The 17,731-nt window shown below is 37.1% G+C and overlaps 1 protein-coding gene across 2 annotated transcripts in view; it reads right to left on the bottom strand.

Moving 5' to 3' along the window:
* The window catches only part of LOC145987951 (acid-sensing ion channel 1B-like), a 144,656-nt gene that overhangs the window by 43,258 nt on the left and 83,667 nt on the right, over positions 1-17,731 (bottom strand). For both annotated transcript variants that reach the window (XM_083122791.1, XM_083122793.1), the window contains exon 2: positions 5,209-5,620. In XM_083122791.1, coding sequence (XP_082978917.1) covers positions 5,209-5,586 — 378 coding nt within the window. In that variant the 5' untranslated portion in view covers positions 5,587-5,620. The remainder of the gene's footprint in view (positions 1-5,208; positions 5,621-17,731) is intronic.

The raw sequence follows: 17,731 nt of genomic DNA, 5'->3' as shown, positions 1-17,731 counted from the left end.
CATACATGCACCAACGGAAGATAAAGATGATAATACTAAAGATGATTTCTATACAGAGTTAGAACAGGTCTTTGATAAATTTTCTCAGTATGATATGAAAATTCTGTTAGGTGACTGTAATGCACAGATTGGCAAAGAAGAGACATTTAAACCCACGATTGGTAAAGAAAGTCTTCATGAATTAAGTAATGATAATGGTATAAGATTGATTACTTTTGCAACCTCAAAGAATTTAATTGTGAAAAGTACCACTTTTAAACATAAAGATATCCATAAATATACCTGGTCTTCTCCAGATGGTAAAACTCATAATCAGATAGATCATATTCTCATTGATAAGAGAAGGCATACTAGTATAATTGACGTTCGTACACATAGAGGTGCTGACTGTGCCAGTGTCCATTATTTAGTCATTGCTAAATTAAGAGAAAGACTCTCAGTGATAAATCATAAGCAACAAAATCTAAAAGTTCTAAAATTTGATACTGATGAAAGAATTAAGAAAGATTACCAAATTAAATTGTCAAATAGATTTGATGTTTTGCAGGATTTAAATGATGATGAAAATATAAATGAAACAGACGTAAATAAGAATTGGGAGCACATACGTAATGCAATAGAATCAGCAGCTAAAGAAAGTATAGGATACCATAAACCGAGAAAAAGTAAGCCATGGTTTGATAATGAATGTCATAATCTAATAGAAATAAGAAATCAGGCTAGACTTAGGTGGTTAAATAACTCTGATAATACAAATCTAAACAATTATAATAGAATAAAGCGAGAAGTTAACTGCACGTTTAGAAGTAAAAAAAGAGATTACTTGAAAAGCAAAATTAACGAAATTGAAACAAACAGCAAAAATAAAAATATCAGAGATTTATATAAAGGTGTAAATGAGTTTAGAAAGGGGTGGCAACCTAAAGTAAACTTGATAAAAGATAAAGACGGTGATTTTCTAGCTGACCCAAGCGATATTCTAAATAGATGGAAGAACTACTTTAATGACCTTTTAAATGTTCATGTAGGAGATAAATCAGAAGTAAATGAAGTCCACACAGCAGAACCTTTAGTTCCAGAACCTAACTTGACTGAAGTTAAAAATGCTATTAAAAGGCTAAAGAATTCTCAGATGTTCTCTTCAAATTAACAATGTTTTTTCAAATAATGTAATTGCTTTTATTTGAATAAATTCTAAAATAAATTTATTAACCAGTGATCAGTTTAGTGCAGAAAACCAGGTGTAAATATCTCTTACGTTTTCATGATATAATTACATTTTCAAAGTTTGGGTCACGTGACTTTTGAAACAATCTGTTATGCACAATTGCTAGTAGGTGGTTTCCTGGCGCCTGATTTTCAGAGTTGGTGCCTAGCTTTGACGAAAATTTTTCGAGCACTGATGAGATAACTGTAACCTTTTTCAGACTTGTATTACTGTGATAACATGTCCCTGAAAGATGAAACGCAGATTTTGCCCAAAACTCTTCAGCGTTACGAAGATGGAACGAAAGTACTTCACTTAATGGATTTAGATTTCTTCGATATCCTAAGAAAGTATAAATTGGCATTTCACAAGGCTCACACTCTAGTTGTATTCTCTCCAATGCAGCATAGGAAAGAACCTTTTCGTGTTTGAAACCTTTGAAATGCCTTGCTCGAAACAGGATGCCGGATGCCAGCTGCCTCATTTGGCTGCCCTTGCTATTGAGAAGAAACGTCAAGTCCTGGACGTACCAAAGGTGGGCAATGTGTTCTCCAAAGCACATACAGCAGAATTCTCCTACAGGAGAATTGCACTTCACTAAGTGACTTTCATTGTTTCTAATACTTAAGATTTAATTTATTTCAACTTCATGTTTATTTTGCAAGAAAATTAAACTCTTCGAAATATTTTTTTTTTCATAATTTATATTATTATCTTATAACTTGAATATTTATATCAGTAGTTTCATCTCAAGAAAGACGATGAATTATAAAATTATAAATGTCTTCCAATAATGAAATAGGCCACTAGAAACAACGCAACTTGTGGCAGTTCTCACGAATAAAAAAAAAAGAATTAATGCCTTTATTAAAGCGAATCATATGGAGATAAACTAGTCATCAAGAATAAATTTAGGCAGTAAACGTCCACTCTGAATAAAGAATAATCACAAAACAGCATAATGAATATAGCTAATAATAATTATTATTATTAATAATAATAATATAAGTATTATTATTGTATATATTGTAGCGTGACGTATATGTATGTATATATTTATATATAGTGTTTTCTGGCATTTCAATGTGACTACCCCCAACAATATTTGTTGCCCCCCCTTCCACCCACCCAGTCAGTTTTCCCTGGCACAGTCACTGCCAAGGTCAGTAGGGACCTGGCACAGCAACAGACTTGGAGACATTCCCATATACTGTGTATTGGTGTCTACAGGTGGTTGTTTTTGTGCTTCCAAGGCTCATGTATGTATATCCTTGATTGCAGTCCAGAGAACACTATACATGGACACAAGAAATAGTGCTATATAATGTTTTTTGATTAATCAAATTTTGTTTGGAGATAATTCCTCAAAGAGATCTGCACATCAGAGGGAAGAGTTACAGCCTTGCCAATATATTCCATGGAGATTAGTATGGTGGTGGGGATTTTATGGTGTGAGGCAGCATCATGTTGGATGCTCCAGTGCCCTACAAGTTTCTCAGGAGTACCATCACAGACGTATTATTGTGCAGTGGTATGTCTGACTTCTTTTTAAATTCTATGGTACACAATTTCTTTTATGCACTACAACACCTGTCCTTATTTGGTCCTCCTATTGGAGGACTAGTTGGCATATGAGGGCATCTGGCAAATGGTTTGGCCAGTCCATTGCCCAGACATAAATCCTACTGATCTTCTTGGGATGTACAGCAGAATGCTAGTCTCTTCCATATCTGTCCAAGAACTCTGGACAGATTTGGTACAGGTTTTGTACTTGGCACATCAGGAAGTGATTGATAACCTTTTCCACAGCATTCCATTGTGAAACATAAATCGCAGTGCAGGCAAAAATGTTACTTGTTTTGCATCAGTGCTGCACTGGCCTCAGTATGTGTCTGTACCTTCTTGAAAAGAATCACTGCACATGGCTAGTGGGTGTGGTATCAGATGCCTGGAAGAATCTAAACCTGCAAATTCCTTAACTTCTGAACACCAGTGTATATTAATTAGCAGCAGGCCTGTACCCAGGGGGGGCAAGGGGGCAACGCCCCCCCCCCCTCGAGCCATGAAATATTTTGATGCAAACTTACCAAAATAACATGGATAATTTTTAAGATTTTGCAAGAATTTAGATTTTCTTCTTGTATAAATGAATGGGTTATCTCTGGAGAGAGGCAAACTCCAGAAGTCTGCAGTCTACTATATTTAGTAATTTTAGTTTTATAACCATTTGTGCGAAGCTACTAAATGTTCCAATTTGGTCAGGACAGTTCACCATATTAATTCCCAGTTTTGACTTGTTTCGAACTGCAGTCTTGATGAAAAAATGTTCTCCTTTTGCGGTTAAATCACATTCAGACACGTTCTTCATTAATTCCATAGTGTTGGTGGTCACATTCAGGGTACGAATTCCCATAGCGGAAGGGGAATCTCCCACCAACGATCTTGTTCTATTAAAATTTTTAACCAATTAAAATTTTCCGAGGGTAAGAGTTTGTGTTATAACAACAAAGATAAGTAATTAGTTTGGACTTCAAACATACTTTACTAAGAATAACATAATAAACGCATACAAAGAAGGAATAACAAAGAATGATGTCAGCCTGTGTCCTCTGTGTGAATGTTGCATGCATATCTCTCTCTTTCTCTCTCTGTTTAGGGCTAGTAACAGCATGGGGTAAAAACGTACTTCTACCGTCATAGATAAGATTTTAAAATTATATCAAATTGGACTAGTAAGAAATGGTGCTGTAGCTGCAAAGGTGGTTGTCATTGTCACCCTAGGCCGCTCGAACATAGAAATTAGACCGACCTGTTATTTCTCCTCCATTTCTCACCTCCTTTCGTCGGGAATAAAACATAGCATTTACATGTTAATTTAATAGGAAACTAATGTATTCTTAAAGTTTCTCATTTCTTGTCTCTCTACCTAGTTATCTTTAATTTGCAATCGATTTTGCAGATGTGAACAATAACACACACTGCTTCAATGAAGATGGTGTGGGATGCACAACCGACTGCACTTCTATTAGTCACATTTCTTGAATGCTAAGTTTTCTTTTCATCGTATTCAATGGAAAAGAGTAAGTACATAAAATTCCTTCATGGCATTTACAAAATCACCTCTGACATTTTATGTTAAACAAGTAAGATTATTTTTGTGCACGAGTGTGTTAGCCAATGCGTAGCAAAGTATTTTAGGAACAACACTTGAAAAAAAATCTTGTAGGACTAATGAAAAATTTCTTTGTAATCGAAGATCATAATACCTTTTAAGGTGTGGTAATATTATAATGGGATTGAGATACGAAACTCTCGGATCCGGATTTTCAGATCCGGAACATTTGGATCCGTATCCAGATCTGGAACTTTTTGATCTGGATCAGTTTGGCCATCCCTAGTATAAATGGCTTTCTTAACAGTGAGTCCTATATTTTGATATTTTCCTTCTCCAATGCTTTTATCTTATCGAAATGTTGGTCAGCACACTATAGCAAAATAAACACAAACTGAGGTGCAAACCAATTCATTGAAAGCATGGCATACTGGCATAACAGAAGTTTAAATAATAATGCTCCCTTGCAGGAAAGGGAATTTTCATGTACTAAAGCTGAATTATTAAAACATGTATTATTATAATTATATCAATATATTCACTCTTGAAAAGATTTTCTCGAGATATCAACCAGGTGATTTTCAGATAGGCTTCAGATAGGCTTCAGAGCTTTTGACAGCTAAGGTCCCTCTCATCTTGAGGGATTGAAGTGTTGCAGAACTTTGTTGTTGTCACTTCAATCCCTGAAGATGAGAGTAATGTTTGCTCTTGGAAGCTCAGAAGCCTATCCAGAAATCACCTGGTTGATATCCCGAGAAAACCTCTTCATCATTTGCAGTCAGGAAAGCTTCAAGAATTACATTCACTCTTATTTACAAAGAACTTCAGTCCCGATTTAATATGCTCTCTTAATATTCAACTAGGTTATCAATTTATTGAAGATACTTACTTCCCTGGCCATTTTTTCAATGTGATGCCTGGTAAGATTCCAGAGATCAAAGGAGTCTGTAACTTCATTTCCTAGTAGCTGCGATTGGTCAAATGTTCTGCGTGTCATTATTGGAAACTCAGTAGCATTCCTCAACGACATCACTGCACTCATGTTGTACTGGTTCTTGTTGCACACAGTCACAACAGGAAACCTGAGAGAGGCATTGTGGACCACTAGAACATTCACGTTCACAGGAATGCTCAAGTACAGCATCACTCGGTTGCACACTTGTGCTATCATCAGTCCGAGGCAAATGAAGATTATGATGGACCACGTGAACTTCCTCACCTTCGGAGATCTCTTGTCGAAGACTGCTGGAACACCAATAACACTCATGTCTTTCAAACTCCTCCATTTGTACTGGTCGGTTCTGGGGAAAATATAAAAATAACAGCCATTAAAAAATAAAAAAAAGATAATCAACACCATGAGACCAAGGTTTTCTACATTAATTAATGAGAAGAACATGTCACAAAATTATGCTCGACTTTGTGGCCAAAAGGAAGGTGTCAAGGATATGGGGGTAGCTCCAAAAGGAAGTTGGTGTGATGTGTTCCTGAGAGCAGAGAGCAGCTGACCTTAATAAAACAGTAGTTCATTACTTGTTCACATCAGAGTTTATGGCGAGAAACAGGAGAGTTTGGATTAACATGAGAACTGCAAAGAAGACTGGAAAGTTTTGAGGCAATTTAAGATATGTGCTGCTCTTTTGTTCTGGCTAGAATCCATGCAGAAGATGGATGGCTTCAAATCATTATACTTGAAATGCGTACTTATTAGAATTACACTTGTTTTGAATGTCTAGGCTTTACAGATATTGATGATAAAGATTTGCCAATCCAAAATTCAACACACAATGGTTGAAATATGGTAGGCATTTCTAAACCAGATATAACAAAATTAATAGAATTTTCAAACTGTAGATATGCAGGGGAAATCCTATGTAGAAAATGAATTTGTGAAAAATGTTCCAGCAACAGGTGCCTGATCACTTCATCTGGATTGACTCAAATACAAAAGCCTTTCAGACTTGAGTGCAATGTACAGTCACGGACACTTCTGCGATGTAGGGATTCCATTGAAAGTAAATTAAGCCATTACAACCCAGAAGTGTCCGTGACTTTACAATCACCTGCAATTACAATTGGATACCCTGATCCTGAAATGCTTGCTTCCCTATATGATGTGTGTTGTTGCCTAATGCCATAGGACAAAGTGCATCTTCATCAATCAATTAATAGATAATTCCAAAATATCCATTACACAGCAGTGTGGAATATGTAAAAAGATTTCCATTAGAAAGTAGAGAGGAACGTGCTCTATAGAAGAGAACTTAGAAAACTATAATGTTATTTGGCATGTTGTACTATTACAGACAGAGTGCAAAATCCTGGGGGGGATGGAGGGGAATTCTCCCCCACCAACAATCTTTGCATAAAAAATCCCCACTACCAAACATTTCCGGGGGGGGGAGTTTTTGTTATAACACACAAAAGATAACCAATTACTTTTAAATTGAAATATACTTTATTAAGATTAATATCGAAAACACACACAAATGCTTTCTCTCTCTCAAGAAATCATTAACAATTCATCAATACGCACAATAAAAGTAAAACAATAATGCAAGACAATAATAACTTTGAAATCTAATTGATTTATATTAACAAAGAACAAACTAAACAAAAACTTACACATAATAAAACCACTTCAACTATTTCATAATTTATTAACATCTTTAACTAGTTAATAAAGGAATTAGTTAGCTGCTTTCCAATATCTCGTATGTATAAAAGTAACAAATTAATTTATTTTATATATTTAATAATAATAAATTTTTAATTGAGTAATTTATTTTTACTTTCAATAACATTATATATATAGTATAATTTTCACATATGCTTGTGGGGAGGTGGGTTTGAAGATTAAGAACTTTCTCTCCCCACCAGTTTTCAATGATTTTGCACCCTGATTACAGACTATCTGTACCTTTTCTGATAAACAGATATGAAAGATGCAAAATAATAACTGCAAAAATACTCAAAAATAATGACAGCCTATTAAGAAAGCAAAGATATATTCCAGTTGATTGACATAGAAGAGAAATACATTTAAGAGAAATACAGTATTTGTATTCTCTGGTTAATAACTATGGTTAAAGAGTCTCGACATTCTCTCAAAATATCACCTCGAAGTTTGCGAATGTGTAACAATTCACAGTGCTTGGATGGAGATCTGTCCCAGAGGAGCTCAATTTTGGACTTGGGGAAATAAATTAGCTGTAAGCACAACACTGTGGAAATGTTTATGGCAGATTTCTCTCCTCACCCCCCCCCCTTTCACTCCCATTCTCTCTCTCTCTCTCTCTCTCTCTCTCTCTCTCTCTCTCTGTCCACCTTCAGTTGCAAGCAAAAAAACAAAATTGTTTCTATTTTAAATTTGTTGATCTTTTTGGGTTATAGTTCATTTTTAAGTATTTTTGCAGTTTATACGAGTACTGAATTTTTAAAATGACTTTCCGACGTTTCATAACTGTTTCTTCATGGTCAGTTCAATCATTTTATGTGCATTTGGAAAATTATTTTATTTCTGCTCCATTGAGGAGGGGACAGAAAGAGGGAAATTGAAGAAATGGGGAAGGCACAGAAACTGGAAAGAGAGAGGTGAAGAAAGTTGGAGATAGAAAGGAAGAGAGAGATTGTTGCAGGGAGAAAGAAGGAAGTGAATTTCAGGGGAAAAGGAGAGAAAGTTGGAGCGAAAATGAAAGAGAGAGTTGGAGGGAGAAAGGAAGAGAAAGTGAGAGAGATTTGAAGATAGAAAGGGGAGCGAGTTGAAGGGAGGGTTGGAGGCAGTGCTCGAAAAATTTTCTTCAAAGCTAGGCGCCAGGAAAACAGTTTTCTGTACTAAATTAATCCTGTAGGTTATCACTGGGTTCATAAATTTGTTAGCATTTATCTAAATAAAGGCAATTACATTATTTTAAAACACATTGTTAATTTGCTGAAGATATCTGAGAACTAATTTTCAACAATAAATGCCAACTCTTAAACAATGTGTGGGATCATTTCTTGGTGTTTGGTTGTAAAACAGTTGCTTTGTGAGGTAGCTACAGCAGGAGCAGGGAGGGCATTTTTTTTTTTTTGGAAAACTTCTTGCACATGAGTAAGAATGAGAAGCAAAATCATAGAATAGTTAGGTTAGGTCTAACTATTCTATGGTAAAATACTCTTCAGCAATGCACACTTACTGCTCCAATGAATACGCCATACTTAATCAATGAAAACAAAAAGGTACAGTAGCAGCGAAAGTGAGCGAAGAGAATTCAATGTAAACAGGGGCAGCCTAGGGTTGTCTCGAGAGTCCAATTTCAGCACAAAATCTTGATTTACGATTTTTCACGTAAATGTATAGCCAATACTTAAGACACATGTTTGCGACTGTTGGCAATATTTCGACCTGCTGGTGTTGCCATATACGAAGATATGTCCCAAAAATTGCACTTTTCGCTCAACCCATAAAATCGCCATTCAAAAATCCATCAAATGTTGCACATGACCAATATTGGTCGCAAATGACAGACTGACATGGCACCAGTCATCAAATGTCTGATTATGACCCTTCGATAATTTCTTACTCAGAAGTTCATTTCTGAAAAAAAATGAATGGTGCTTTCAGTCAGTTATTAATTTATATAATTTTCTGTATGGATTGAACTGATAATTAACGTTGATAAATAAAAATCATATGCTAACTTACGCTGTACTGCAATTTGAACTTACAATCATCAACATATCGTACATATAACAGCAAAAGATCACAGTCGACAGGCTGAAATTTTTAGTCGCTATGGCGACCAGGATTTTTCGAGCCCTGGTTGGAGGTAAAATGGAGATAGATAAAGTTGGAGATAGTCAGAGAGAAAATGGAGATAGTTGGAGTCAAATGGAGAAAAGAGATAGCGATAAAAAAAGAGAGAGATGATGAATGCATCTTCTTCCTGCCTGGTCTAAAGCAAGGGGAGGAAGGAATGATTTTGTACTTGTATTTCTTTACATCTTCTTCCGTAATCAATGAGGATGAAATGGTGATAACATAAAATTGATTATGAGGCACTCGCAAGGATAACCCATGCCCCGCCATGACTCTAACCAGAGTTGTTAGTGGCCAGATCGTGCAATGACGTTGCAAATAAAGAGTAGCACTTCATTGCTTTTATCCTTAACTTCGATGGTTTAAACACTAGACACTGCTTCATGTCAAATTATTCAAGCACATTCACAAGTACACTTGTCTTGAAACATTTTAACTTACATTTGTACACTTTATACATCGTTTTAAAAGAGTAGATAGAAGGAGGTTAAAAAAGAGAAAACACGGCGGCGCCCCGTGAAAAGTATTGGCGGCCTATTGTGAGTTTGTAAATAAATAATACTAAATAAGGTACATTAACCCAATATGGCCTACTTAAGGTTGCCGATTGTTTCTAATGGTGTACAAAGTCAGAAAGGTAAAACTAATCGCAAGATTCAAAAGAGGTAAAACTAATCGCAAGATTCAAAAGAGGGAACACTTCTGGAAGTGTTCAAATAATAACATCGATGGTGAATAATTTGTTAAAAAAGTAACGTTTAGGCCATATTGGGTACATATGTACTCAATATGGCCTAGTAATATATTTTCTTCTTTCACATCAGAAAATGAAACAGAAAGTGTAGAGAAAGTACCACAATGTTGTTTTTCTATACGTCGATAAGTATATTGTACACTTACGTTTTATTACTTAACGACATAATGAGATTACATAAAGAAATAACATATTTTAGAAACCAATAAACAAAAAGCGTCGTGTCATAACTTCGTCTCCAGAAGACCCTGGATTATACATCACAGTCTGGGCAAATGGAAGGTCCTTCATTATCCTTACACACACTACGTGAACATAAGAGCAACAAATGTAACATTTGCGCATTTTTACGATATATTCCTATGTATGCCATATTGAGTCTACCTAACATAATGTTCTTTTGTTGAATTAACCTTGTAACTACTTGGAAACAGCAAATAGGCCATATTGACCACTAGTCCATATTGGGTTCAGGTACCTTATGTTCTTGCTCGCTGCCCTCGCAATCTAACAGTTTGTGTAAGTCATAGTAATGATTCTATACTTGTTGATTAAATAAACAATTACTGTATACAATATGTTCATGTGTTAGGTTCTTGGAGCATACAATTATGTTTATCATCATGATATTTTGAGATTTGTGGACCAGAATAGGACCTATCAGTCTTTAGAAGTAAGGAGTTACTCTTTCACATAACTGTATCAGAGTTGCTTATTTGAAACTACTAACCAACTCAATTTCAGCGGCGGCTGCTCCTTAGTTGGCAAAGTTGCTCAACCAGCACATATTTATGGACTAATTAATTAAACTTGTTTTCTAGAGAATAAGAGTTACATAATGTAATAATAACGGAAATTTCTTCCCGAACATTTTCTGTTGCCTATGTACGGGATGAAACCTCCGTCTTTCCACGAGGTGGTGTATTCGGTTTCTGCCACTTGAAGAGGGCATTGGAGGCCTTCCTATCCTTTTACACGTGTTTCGGGCGCTATACCCTATACCAATGTATGCATATACCCTGTCCCAGGGTATACGTAACTTCTCTCCAAATATGTTCAAGGGTGCCTCCTAGCCTTATCACATTCAAATAAGACCCGAGATAAATTTCCCACATTGTCCACACCTGTTACGTGTTAATTCAAAAGGGCGCAAAACATTAGTAGAAGGTGGGGCCACGGGGGTATTAAGGGCCAGTATACTCTCTTCTGTTCTGTAAGGTATCCAGCATATGCGTTAAATGTCACCATTATTTTGGGGGATTTTCTGAAGTTAATTTTTCTTTCATATTGAAATTTTAGTGGACATTTCTGTCGGACCAGTTCTTCTTTTCCAGTGTGCTACGATTATGTGATCTACAGTGCTCGAAGTGAAAAATCCTAGATGCGAGTTTGCTTGCTCCAGTTTGTGGATAGAAGGAAGGATCCTTGTGTTGATCAACATTGAGACAATGCATTAGGTCGGGGATGCTTAAGAAAAGTATCCTATCTGAAGGGGACGCTTTATGAAAACGTTCTCAACTGAGGGAGAACATCCCCCTGCGTCCCTTCCACCAATCCACATTTCGAGCACTGATGATCTATTGTTAAAACAGGCCTTGTTTCATGAAAAAGTCTAGAAATGTATGTACGTTGGTACATCGAACAGAAATGACATCGTTAAAAATATGATAAAATTAAAATTAAACACTGTATCCTTGTGGCAACTTTTTGGGGTCAATTTTTTCTGTTCAGCATTTCATTGAGTGGCGTATTTTCAGTGGACAGAGTTCCATCGCCGGTCTATTCGTGCTTAAAATTACCACCTGAGCGCTAGTGTCGCTTCCAATGGCCTCTCTATGTAGGATAAATCTTTGTTTACATGTTTACATTCAGTAGTAGTACGTAATAGCAGCGTGTTGTCATGGCTGGTATGAAATAAACGTTTAAATTATGCGATATTTTTAAATATTGCGAATGCGATGTGAATTCCAGGAACTTCACCAGGAAGGTGAAGCTGTGCTGAAAACTAATAATTTAATTATGATAGGCAAAAATAACACGGAAAACTCAGATGTGTATGTATACGCACTGGTTCTTCAAAGCAGTGCTGTTTCTTGTGGCCCTCAGGTTGTAACTGGGACCCTCGGAAATGATTTGAAAATAAAGCAATTCACCTGTATTTGCAAAGCTTGTGCATCAGGAAAATGTAAACATACCGTTGCAGTTCTTCCCCCCAAAGAGGCAGCCTGGCTTAATAATAACACATGATAGCCTAATAATAATAAAATTCACAATTTCATCGAGGCTATCTTCACTGAAAAAGGACTTACTGAATGAAACAGCAACATTACATTAGCATGTCGATTTTCTTTTTCTGGTTACCTTTATGATTACAGACATTAATTAATTTTAAAACTATTTTCATCTTCGCACTTAATCGACTTGCACCTGTTCCAAATTTCGTACATAATACATTGTTTTCGAGAAAAGAAAAGTTTCATTCATAAAGAACAATTTAAAACTTTACTTTCATGGTAATAATATAATCCTTTGGAAAATAAAGTGGACAGACTCGTGCATTCTTCGTAATTTCCTTTCCACATTTGAATTTTGTTTTCCCTGATTTATTTACAAATTTAAGTTTGTGCAACCCGCTAGGTGGAAGCACATGTAAACTCTTCACTTGTTCTGACACACAAAACGATTTAGAGCAAAAAACTGAACAGTAGACGTCACATTTTCGAACATTTCCCATGCATTGAACGACTTCAACACCTACATAGAACAGTTCCGGAAAATCCCACCAAATGGCATAGGCTACCTGTCTTTCAAAATTGGAATCCACGCTATTTCCTTCTTGTAGATTCTAATTTACACTGTAACTTTTTTAACACCGACAATCTAGAGGTCCAGTTCAATCCCCACAACTGAAATGTTAAACTTGCTTGAATATATTAGCACTATTAGTATTAGAAGGCGAGTGTGAACGATTCTTCCGTTAATTGTTAGCCTGGAGCAGCCAGGGAGTAGCTTTTGGGACTGAAGGCACGCACCCACCTCAAACTCCAGAAGGGGAGCGTATGCTATCCTTTAAACATTTCTCCCAAAACAGTATTTATTTAATAATTGTGTAATATCTGTGTGTAATCTAATATGAAAAAGAAATTCTAGTAAGCAGAAAGTACAAAGGATCATGAACAAAATATTTCTCCACGTAAAACCTCTCACACCTTCTCCTCCAAGAAAGAATCCTGACTGTGCCACCAAGTTGAAATAAAAGAAAATCTCTCCAGTTTCTGCTTTCAGTTATTTATCAGAGATTCAGACCATCCTGATGTAGTTTCCAGAAGCTACTAAACTGATAAATAAGTTGATAGCAAAAAATGGGAAGGCAGGGTATTTGGGGTAAAAGTTTATTTCTTGTATAACTTGTGATGGGGGGGAGGGGCGAGGTACTAACTATTGTACGTCCGTCCGCCTGTGGTATATACGTTATAATATTCTCGATATTTGTTCACTAAGGGGCCCCCAATATTTTACTTTCGGGGGGTGGTGGTCACAGGTAACTGCGCTACACCACTGCTCTCCCCCATAGAAAAACAACTGGCCCCCAGTGTTTAGAAAATATGTGCTGGGGCGCAGGGTTGAGACCGGGTTTTGTTAGAAAGGAAAAGTTGTTTCTGCTGAATTCTTGTATGAATATATGCTCGTAATATATATATATATATATATATATATATATCTGTGTGGGGGGCGGGGGATGAATGTAAGACGCAAGTTCGCAACGACATTAGGAAATTATAGACTTCTCTCACTCAAAACTACAATACGACGCAATTAAATCTCAGGACACAGCAAAAACTCAAAGAAAAGCAAATCCACTATATCTATCGGAGGAACAGCTAGAAAGCTCAGTTTCCGTGGGGATCGTTTACCTTCTCGTGCAAAAAGACTAATTTACCTAACCTAACTAACTATTTTTACAAGTAAAATAAACTCTACGAGGGTCACTATTTATATTTTGAGCCTAACAATGAAAAAACAGGAATTTGGCATTGAAAACTGCTTTATTGTTTTTTGAAGTATTCTCCTTTATGGTCAATACACTTTTGCATTCGTTCGAACCATTTGTCAAAGCAGTTTTTCCAATCTTCTTGAGACACCTCCATAATATGGTTTTTGAACGCATCAACGGCGTCTTCCGCCGACGAAAATCGTTGTCCACGCAATTTATTCTTGACATTCGGGAACAAGACGAAGTCATTGGGTGCCAAATCAGGACTGTACGGCGGATGACCCATCAATTCGATTTTTTGACTGTTTATAAAGGCTGTTGTTAGACGAGATGTGTGACAGCTGGCATTGTCTTGATGAAGAATGGTCCGACGGCGTTTGTTTGTTTTCCGTATTTGAGCGAAGACGTCTGGCAAACACATTGTTGTGTACCATTCAGAGTTGACCGTTCTACGTTCCTCTAAAGGCACAGTTGCCACATGACCAGTTTTCCCGAAAAAACAGGCGACCATTTGTTTCGATGTGCTTCGAGCGCGAACAACTTTTGTTGGATTGGGTTCATCTTGAAACACCCATACAGTCGACTGCTGTTTACGTTCCGGATCATATGCATATATCCATGATTCGTCACCTGTTACAATCCTATATACGTCTTTTGAAGCACCACGATTGTATTTATTGAGCATTTGTTTGCACCAATTGACGCGAGCGTCTTTTTGAGTTTTTGTCAAATTGTGTGGGATCCAACGAGAACATACCTTTCTCACAGCTAAATGATCATGTAATATTTTATATATGCTGGTCTAACTAATGCCTATGGTTGCCTCAATGTCACAGTATGTCACATGACGATCTTGCAGTATTAGGTTTTGCACAACATCAATGTTTTCTTGAACAACAACTGATTTTAGACGACCTTCGCGAATCTCGTCGGTGAGCGAATGGCGGCCACGATTAAATTCGTTATACCAGCGTTTCACAGTGGCAAAGGATGGGGCTTCATCGCCAAATGTGGAAGTAAGTTGATCGATGCACTCTTGTCTTGATAATCCACGTCGAAAATCGTAAAAAATCATCGCACGAAAATGTTCACGAGTTAATTCCATTTTATTGTTGTCGCGCAATCTCCAAGGCAACATAAACAACACAAATGAAGCTATTGACAAAACATTTGAAGTACGTTATGGTCAATAATGCCAGACGATTCCGTGCAAACGTCAAATCGCGCCTAACTTCAATCAGTGTTGCCAAGGCTCAAAATATAAATAGTGACCCTCGTATTCTTTCATCTGGGTATTGATTGATTAACAGCCAGATATCTGGCACACTTGCTACTGCCCTTTGAAGCGACCAATGTTGCTAGTACAGCTAGTACACCCAACGGCGAAAGAAACAGTAGGCGAATTGTCCAGCACAGTTTTCATTTGGTCTGAATTACATAATGTGATGATAATGAATTGAAATAAACGTCAATAAGCAAAGAGCAATGCCTGCTTCGAACCAACATAATTACATTCCTTAAAATACCGCAGGATGTAAAATAAAAAAAGTAATGAAAATACCGGTGGACAATTTGCCTACCATTATCTTTGCCGTTGACTGTACTAGTACACCCCATAAATCGTCTGTGATGCATAAAATGCTTAATAATTTATCGTGATTTTTCAATTCGATAAATATCCAGAGAGATTATCGATACACGTTGAAAATTAATTCAAGCAATTCCATATCTGTCTTCTATCTACTTTTTCTTTACTTCGCACAAAAACTTTTTTACATCTTAGTAACTTTTCCCCATACTGGACGTTCATGTAAAGTAGAGAATAATTTTCTTGTTTAAAAAATATCCAAATAGACCTAGTGTAAGGTTCATGTCTCTCTGTTTTTTTTATACAGAAGTTGCATAGATTCAAAATGTCGGCTGCCTTTTCATCCTGTAGAACACACACAAACCAAATGTTGCTCCTGATTTACATTTAATATTATGCAAACACTAAGTATTATGTATTTAAACTGATACCATTGACCAATATGGAGATTATTGTTTGTCTCTTAATGCAGCTACGGTATAATCCACGCGAGCACTTCATGAACACGCCAAACACATATGCCTTTCTCTTTATTTCCACACAGTATCGCGATTGAAGCGATGAAGACAATTTTTAGATCTATTTCTTTTTAAACTTACTAAACACACGGCCATAAAATTAGTTCGCGTTGTTTGTTGCCACGTCGGAGCACAACCCCGTGTGTTCGGAGGTTTAAGAGAATGCAAGATCTCGTTGTAGAGTTGGTCTTTGTAATCCGCGTGATACAAATTGACAGTATTTGCTCGAAAGATCACGGATGACATAAAGTGGCCCGGAGAGTGGTCGGTTCGACGCTCGAACTAGGGAACGCAGCCCGGTTGACGTTGTCACACAGTGCGCGGGAAGCAGCGACTTTTGTCCCGCTCTCGCTTTGCTTTCCCATACGTGGCACCAGCGCGATTCTGCCCAGCTGACTATCATCATGGCCGTGCGGTTAGATATGAATTTATATGGTGTCAATATTTTGCACATTCGGCGCCGAAAACTAAAACGTGTGCATCGCCCGTAAACTGCATGAATAGTTGATAAAATATCAGGTAAATGGCAAGGCTGTTCAAAAACCTCTAATAATACAAGGATTTTTTAACGTAGATAATTTCAGCTCCGCACTGGCAATGAACATTTCTGGCAATTGGCCTTGTATACAGAAAGACCAATTTACTGCACTTTACTCATATATTGTACAAAGTACAGCGCCTTGAATGACGTAGTGTGGAAAACGCGCACGGTCCTGCGCTCTCTGGCTGGTTCCACTCGAAAATTATCCGCTAGAGGCGCTGGTGTTGACCCCGGTGCTTGGTGTTCGACTGCTTATAATGGAGTAAATTGAGTTTTTTCTGCAACGTCTGATTCTTTTACATGAAGCATTTCTATGAATGTGATAATTGCTATGATATTTGGTAAAGTGGTCGCGAAGATATTAACGAACATTCTAGACAGTCGACCACGTCCTGTTATCGTCATACTTTCGTTAATGATACGGGAGAAAAAAATACGCGTGGAATGCTCTTGGCAACTAAATTTTTGTGTATGAATTAGGTTCATTATTTTTATCATAATTTATTTTAAAGATATACACACTGAAGCATTTGTATTCTTTATATTTACTGTCTCTTTTCTTCCGCTTTAAACTAATCGCAGCGATGATGATAATGATGATTGAATGAAACGACAAGGGGAACCCCACAAAACTTTCTTAGTGCCATCGACATGAGTGTAAGGAAACTTTCAAACCAATGGGACAAGCGACACGGGATGTTCACACTGTCACACTAGTGACACACTTCCAAACTGTAAAACAGCATTCATTGCACATGAGGGTCCAAACAGCAAACGACACGTTCATATGGCGTATTCGCGTGCTACTTGTTACTTCGGTCGGAAAGCTCCTTAAAGGAAGGGTGCTCAGACCGAAGCGACGCGCTACAGGGGGAGTTCCCAACTAAGTGACAAGCGACATGGTGCCTTCAGTCTATTAGCAAGCGTTGCTTGCGAACAACAGATAGGCCACACGATAAGCCACACGTGTCGCTTTGTCGCTCAAACTTGTCACGGGCTGCTAATTTAATAATAACTAATTAACTCAATTAACTCAACTGAACTGAGCTTAGCAACGCAACATCGAAGAATCTCTCGCCTCACCTGCTGGGCGAATTAAACATTACATGAATTATAATACGGTCAGGATAAGTGCCTAACAGTCGGGTTTACCGAGAATAAACCTAGGAGGATATGATTTTAAATACCTGAAATGACGTTACATAATACTACGGTG

The sequence above is a fragment of the Lepisma saccharinum genome, chromosome 5, assembly GCF_977018435.1.
Source record: "Lepisma saccharinum chromosome 5, izLepSacc3.1, whole genome shotgun sequence".
Classification (NCBI taxonomy): domain Eukaryota; kingdom Metazoa; phylum Arthropoda; class Insecta; order Zygentoma; family Lepismatidae; genus Lepisma; species Lepisma saccharinum.
Note: the sequence above shows the minus strand (reverse complement) of the source record. Positions and strands in the feature narration are given on the sequence as shown.